Source organism: Trichosurus vulpecula, unplaced genomic scaffold (assembly GCF_011100635.1).
Source record: "Trichosurus vulpecula isolate mTriVul1 unplaced genomic scaffold, mTriVul1.pri scaffold_62_arrow_ctg1, whole genome shotgun sequence".
Taxonomy (NCBI): Eukaryota; Metazoa; Chordata; class Mammalia; order Diprotodontia; family Phalangeridae; genus Trichosurus; species Trichosurus vulpecula.
The window spans coordinates 6,110-13,469 of NW_023494545.1; the positions used below are offsets into that span (position 1 = coordinate 6,110).

Consider the following 7,360-nt stretch of genomic DNA (forward strand, 5'->3'; position numbering starts at 1 on the left):
ATGCTTCTCTTGATTCTTGTATTTGAAAGTCAAATGTTCTATTCAGTTCTGTTCGGTTCACCTAGAAAAGTTGAAAATTCTCTAATTTTATTGAAAATCCATAGTTTGCTTTGGAGCCTTATACACAGCTTGGCTGTGTATGGTTTTTCTTTTTTTTGGTTTTAATCCTAGCCCCTTTGACCTGGGGAAAATCCTATTCCAAGCCCTTCGATCACTTCATGTAGAAGCGGCTAGATTTTGTGTTATCCTGTTCGTGTTTCCACAATCCTCAAATTGTTTCTTTCTGGCTGCTTGCTCTATTTTTTCGTTCAGCTGGGACCTCGGGAGATTGGCAACAATTTTCCTAGGAGTTTCCTTTTGGGGATCTTTTTGGAGAGGCTGGCTTCTTTCCCTTTCCATTTTGCCCTCTGGCTCTAGAATATCAGATCCATTTCTTCTTGATCTTTTTTGATAGATGATGTCAAGGCTGTTTTTTCAACATAGCTTTCAGGTAGTGCAATAATTTTTACATCATCTCTCGTGGCTCTCTTCTCTAGGTCAGTGGTTTTCCCAATGAGATATTTCACATGACCTCCCCCACTTTTTTGATTCCTTTGGTTCTGTTTTAGAATATGTTGTTTTTTCATAAAGTCACTAGCTTCCAATTGCTGCATATTTGTGTTAGTCTATTGTTTAAGGTTTTATTTTCCTCAGTTTTTTGGGGGTGTCTCCTTTAGCAAGTCATTGACTTGTTTTTGATGGTTTTCCCGCATCACTCTCACTTGTCTTCCCAACTTTTCCTCCACTTGTGTGACTTGAGTTTGCAACTCCTTTTGGAGCTCTTCCATGGCCTGAGACCAAATGATACGTTTCTTGGAGACTTTGGATGTGGGGTGCCGGCTTTTCTCCCTGAAGTCAGTGAATGATATTCGTATATTGGATGAAATTGAGATGGTTAAGCCCTTAACATTGCCTTCCTTAGTAAAGCAGGTGGAAGAACCTATCTTGGCAGCTTTCTGTGTGCTGGATGTTGGTGGTTCTCTCACCCCACAGCAGCTGCTTGCTGGAGTGTTGGAACGACTGCTCTCTATTTCTCTCTCTCTCTCTCTTTTGGTTTACCTCGTTTCTTTCGTTTGTTTTGGTTCAGTAGGGCTAAGGAGAGGCTTAAAGATAATATCCCCCAACCCCCAAAGCGATGGCCAAGGGTCACGTGTTACAAGCTGGTGTCGACGTCATTGGGCGGAAATGATGACCACCTGGGCTTCACCCCTTGGCCTCCTGGTGCCATATAAGGGGAGGGGGAGAGGTCGAGCTCACTACTCCGTCTGCCACTGGAGAGAGCGTCTGGTATTACTTTTGGAGAATTACTGGCACGCATCTGCTTTTTTTTTAAATTTTTTTTTACGCATCTGCTTTTTGATGGCCTTGCAGTGATGGAGACTCCCACGGGGCTGCAGCCATCATTCTGTCTGCCACAAACCCGGGAATTATCTAAGTCCGGAGGTGGCTCCGGAAGCAAGCTGCAGATTCCTAAGGGCACTCCAGCGGCCGAGATTGTTGGGGTGAGCTCACTGGCTACCCCAGCCCAGAATTCGGGCAACCAAAGTTGCCTGCCTCGTGCCCCAAACAAGGAGCACAGAAAGGAGAAGACTGTGGCATATCTTGAGAAGGAGAAATGGAAAGCGGAAGAGATGAAGGCCGAGTCCTCCCAGACACCGAATATCTTGGACCTTCACCATCCCCCACTGCTTCCATGGGAAATGTCCACGATGAACCAGCTTCGGGGCCGCACTGTCCCACTGTGTCGTGATGCTCTGAAGGAAAGCAAGAGTCCAAGAGAATGCCATCGGGCAAAGAAGAGCCGAAGTCTAGGTGACGAAGAGGACCTAGAAAATGGGAAGGGACTCCTTCCCAATCTTACCGACATGAAGCAAGTAGGAGAAGACTTCCACATTTCCCTTGTCTTTACTCCCTCGAGGGAGGTGGACCAGGCAAAAGGCCTCAGGGCTCCCGAGGACAGGGGCATCAAAATGGACAAAGTGCTGAACATACAGGAAAAGGCTGGGAGAGGGAAGAAGCCTTCAATGAGTGCATCTAAAGTGGAGGAGAAGAAGCTTAAGAAGAACCATGCTGGGACCAGCCAAGAGGGCTGGAGGAAGCCCCGCAGCGTCCTTGGAATGCGCTTGCTGGAAGCCGTTCAGGTGATTCATAGTCTAGGTAAGAGGAGTGAGAAGATGGCCATCCCCGTGGGAGCCGCCAAGGCAAGTCCCAGGAAGCGGGAGTGTTTCAAAGCCCCAGGAGAGGACTTGGAAAGAGCACGGTCAGCCGTGCGCCTCCCCCGTTTCCTTTCTCCCTTGAGGGATGTAGACCAGCCCAGTGGACTGTGGGCCAGCGAGGACACCAGCATCCCCAAAATGGACAGACTACTACAAATGACGGGAAAGCCCTGTACAGGGAGCAGGCCCTCAAAGCGTCGAGTTGAGCCTGAAGAGAAACCATCGCTCCCGAGCAAAAGGCCGAAGAAGGACCATGGGGAGCCCAGCCAAGAGGCCTGCAAAAAGTCCCAGAAGTTCCTGAGCACGAACATGCTGGAGTCAGGTCAGATGTCTCATCGCCCGTGCAAGAAGAGTGGCTCCATCGGGGCCAACCAACAAATTGCCAAGATCCGGGAGCACTTGGAAGACCCAGCGGAGGAGCTGGAAAGAATACTGGCAGCCGTTCGCCTTCGCCCTCTCCTTTCTCCCTTGAGGGATGTAGGCCCATCCAATGGCCTGAGGGCTACCGAGGACACCAGCATCCCCACTACGGACAGACTACTAAAAATGACGGGAAAGCCCTGTACAGGGAGCAGCCCCTCAAATCGTCGGGCTCAGCATGAAGAGAAACCATCGCTCCTGTCCACAAAACCGAAGAAGAACCAAGGGGAGCTCAGCCAAGAGGCGTGCAAGAAGTCCCAGAAGTTCCTGAGCACCAACATGCTGGAGTCGGGTCAGGTGTCTCATTGCCCGTGCAAGATGAGGGGCTCCGTCAGGGTCCCCCAGCCAATTCCCAAGATCCGGAAGCATTTGGAAGACACAGCCGAGGAGGTGGAAAGAATACTGGCAGCCATTCGCCTTCCCCCTCTCCTTTCTCCCTTGAGGGAGCTGGATCAGCCCAAGGGCTTGCGGGCCCCGGAGGACGCGAGCATTCCCAGAACGGACAAAGTGCTTCAGATGCAAGGAAAGTCCTGTGCAGGGAGGAAGGCGTCGTCATGTCCCGCTCAACCAGAGGAGACAACAAAGGTTCTAGAGTTGACGCTGGAGAAGAAGCATGCTGGACTCAGCCAAGTGGCCTGGAGGAAGCCCCGCAGCAACCTGGGCATGCGCATGCTGGAGTCCGTTCAGGTGATTCATAGTCTAGGTAAGAGGAGTGAGAAGATGGCTGTTTCAGTCAGAAGCCGCCAGTCAACTCCCCGCATCCAAGAGCAATTGGAAGCAGAGCACTTGGAAAGAGCCCGGGCAGCCTTGCGCCTTCCCCCTCTCCTTTCTCCCTTGAGGGATGTAGGCCAGTCCAATGGACTGAGGGCCAGCGAGGGCACCAGCGTCCCCACAATGGACAGACGACTAAAAATGATGGGAAAGCCCTGTACGTGGAGCAACCCCTCCAAGCGTCGGGTTGAGCCTGAAGAGAAGCCATCACAACCGAGTAAAAAGCCGAAGAAGGACCACGGGGAGCCCAGCCAAGAAGCCTGCAAGAAGTCCCAAAAGTTCCTGAGCACGAACATGCTGGAGTCAGGTCAGATGCCTCATTCCCCATGCGAGAAGAGTGACAAGATGAGGGGCTCCATCGGGGCCAACCAACCAATTGCCAAGATCCGGGAGCACTTGGAAGACCCAGCAGAGGAGGTGGAAAGAATACTGGCAGCCGTTCGCCTTCCCCCTCTCCTTTCTCCCTTGAGGGATGTAGGCCAGTCCAATGGACTGAGGGCCAGCGAGGACACCAGCGTCCCCACAATGGACAGACGACTAAAAATGATGGGAAAGCCCTGTACATGGAGCAACCCCTCCAAGCGTCGGGTTGAGCCTGAAGAGAAGCCATCACAACCGAGTAAAAAGCCGAAGAAGGACCATGGGGAGCCCAGCCAAGAAGCCTGCAAGAAGTCCCAAAAGTTCCTGAGCACGAACATGCTGGAGTCAGGTCAGATGGCTCATTCCCAATGCGAGAAGAGTGACAAGATGAGTGGCTCCATCGGGGCCAACCAACCAATTGCCAAGATCCGGGAGCACTTGGAAGACCCAGCAGAGGAGGTGGAAAGAATACTGGCAGCCGTTCGCCTTCCCCCTCTCCTTGCTCCCTTGAGGGAAATGGATCAGCCCAAGGGCCTGCGGGCCCCCGAAGATGCCAGCCTCCTCACGATGGACAAAGTACTCCAGCGAGGCGGAAAGCCGAAGACAGGGAGCAGCCCCTCAAAGAGTCGGGATGAGCCTGAAGAGAAACCGTCGCTCCCGTGCACAAAGCCCAAGAAGGACCATGGACAGCGCAGCCAAGAGGCCTGCAAGAAGTCTAAGGAGTTCCTGAGCACGGACAGGCTGCAGTCAGCTCCGTTGTTTCATTCCTGCGCTGACAAGAATGAAAAGAAGATTGGCTCTGTCCGAGCCCCCCAGCCATCTCCGAAGATCCCAGAGTGGTGGCAAAGCCCAGCAGAAGGCCGACGTCCCGTGCCAATGTTGTTTGGCTTTCCGATGATCCCATCACGGAGGATGCCCAATATCCCTGAGTCTGTGATTTCCAGGCCCATCTCCAGAGAGCAGAGGCCTGAACGGGAGGCCAGGAAGAGACAGGCCCAGCGGGAGCGAGAGAATGCTGCCAAGTACACTTCCTTGGGCAAGAGGAACTTTTTCCTGGAGCGGCAAATAGACTTGGAAGTGGCAGAGTACTATGGCTACATGATCTGACCTTAGCAGCTGGGACTCTGGGGGCCTCCCGGCAGCACAGACTTGTACAGAATTTTAAGTGAAATTTCTTTTTATGCCTGAGTCCTACTCAACGGATTTTTCCAATTTATTTTTTCGTTTATTACATATTTTAGTTTTCAACATTGCTTTCCACAAGATTTTGAGTGACAAATTTTCTCCCCATTTCTACCCTCCCCCCCGCGATAAGATGGCACATATTCTGATTGCCCCGTTCCCCAGTCAGCCGCCCCTACCGTCCCCTCACTCCCGCTCCCCCCCATCCCCTTTCCACCTACTTTCTTGTAGGGCCGGATAGATTTCTTTGACCCGTTCCCCATATATCTTACTTTTAGTTGCGTGGAAAAACAACTTTTTCTTTTTAAATTAGCTCTTCTTGAACTATTTTTCAGGTCAGTGGATTTTCCAATGAGATATTTCACATTGTCTTCCATTTTTCATACCTTCCTTTGGTTCAGTTTTATAATACCTCGATTTCTCATAATGGCCCTACGTCCCACTTGCTCCAATCCCATTTTAGGGTAGTATTTTCTTCAGTGGTCTTATGCACACCCTTTTCCACTTGACTAATGCTGCCTTTCAAGGCATTCTTCTCCTCATTGGCTTTTTTGGAGCCTCCTTTTTATCCCCTTCCCCCTACTTTGCTGTGGGTGTATTGAGGGTGTATGTTATTCTCTCCTCAACTCCAATCTGCTGAGAGCAAGATTCACTCATTCCCCTTCACCTGCTGCCTCTTCCCTTCCAACAGCACTACTTTTCTTGCCACGTTTTGGTGAGACAATTTATCCCATTCTATCTCTCCCTTGCTCCCTCTGTCAGCATATTCCTCCCTCATCCATTAATTTAATTTTATTTTATTCCATCTCGTCCCTTCATATTCAACTCTCCCTGTGCCCTCTGTCTAGATAGACGTATATTCCCTTCAACTAGCCAAATACTGAGCAAGTCTCATGAACTACACACATCATCTTTCCAGGTAGGAAGGCAACCTAGACAGGTGCACTTTAGTAAGTGCTTTATGCTTTCTCTTTCTCGTTTACCTTTACATGCTTCTCTTGATTCTTGTATTTGAAAGTCAAATGTTCTATTCAGTTCTGTTCGGTTCACCTAGAAAAGTTGAAAATTCTCTAATTTTATTGAAAATCCATAGTTTGCTTTGGAGCCTTATACACAGCTTGGCTGTGTATGGTTTTTCTTTTTTTTTGGTTTTAATCCTAGCCCCTTTGACCTGGGGAAAATCCTATTCCAAGCCCTTCGATCACTTCATGTAGAAGCGGCTAGATTTTGTGTTATCCTGTTCGTGTTTCCACAATCCTCAAATTGTTTCTTTCTGGCTGCTTGCTCTATTTTTTCGTTCAGCTGGGACCTCGGGAGATTGGCAACAATTTTCCTAGGAGTTTCCTTTTGGGGATCTTTTTGGAGAGGCTGGCTTCTTTCCCTTTCCATTTTGCCCTCTGGCTCTAGAATATCAGATCCATTTCTTCTTGATCTTTTTTTGATAGATGATGTCAAGGCTGTTTTTTCAACATAGCTTTCAGGTAGTGCAATAATTTTTACATCATCTCTCGTGGCTCTCTTCTCTAGGTCAGTGGTTTTCCCAATGAGATATTTCACATGACCTCCCCCACTTTTTTGATTCCTTTGGTTCTGTTTTAGAATATGTTGTTTTTTCATAAAGTCACTAGCTTCCAGTTGCTGGGACCGGGCTTATCAACCTAATCCCTCGGGAGAGATTATCTTCCAGGGGCCCTTCTCCCGGGGTCCTGGGAAACCACTAGCCTGTTTTCCTTCTGGCCTTTGTCGCTCCTGGGGATCCATAGAACCATAGAAACCCCAAGTACAAATGTTGGGTAAAAAATAACAGTGAGATGAGACCTGGGTCCAAGGTAAATTTAAGTGTGGATTTATTGGCCAAGTGCACTACTCCCTGGAGGACATACTCAAAGTACACTCAATTCAGGCCGTCCCAAATTGAGGGACTTACAGGCTTATAAAAGCAAAACCCACAATGACACAGTTAGGGAGGGTCGCTAGTGGAAGCAGCGACATACAGAAGCAAAGATCAGCCATTGGTTGGACTTATCAGTTCAGAGCTAATTTAGGAATATGCATGGTTAGATTCAGGGGTGCGACCATCCTGTGACTCAGGGTGGTCTGCTTCCTAGAATGGGTGGATGGTACAAGGTGGAATTCCCCAGAAAGTAACCCTTACTTGATCTATGGTCTGAGTCGGCTGTGGGGGGACCTAACTTGGTCCGCAGAATTGCTGCCCCATAACCCAGGATGTGGGGCTACTTGGTAACCGGGGGGATTTCCTTAAAATAAACTTTATGCCTTACCCTAGCAACTGATCCTTGCACATAATACTGGTGTAGAGAGAATATACAGAGTGCTGAATCGTAAGGAAAGGGGGGAGGGTCAAGGGATTT

General features: G+C 49.4%; 1 protein-coding gene across 1 annotated transcript; it reads left to right on the plus strand.

Moving 5' to 3' along the window:
* The first annotated feature begins 1,412 nt into the window (after positions 1-1,412).
* LOC118833369 lies at positions 1,413-4,913 on the plus strand. The gene has a single exon (XM_036740727.1). The coding sequence runs from the start codon at positions 1,413-1,415 to the stop codon at positions 4,911-4,913; it is 3,501 nt and encodes a 1,166-aa protein (XP_036596622.1).
* The last annotated feature ends 2,447 nt before the right edge of the window (positions 4,914-7,360 follow it).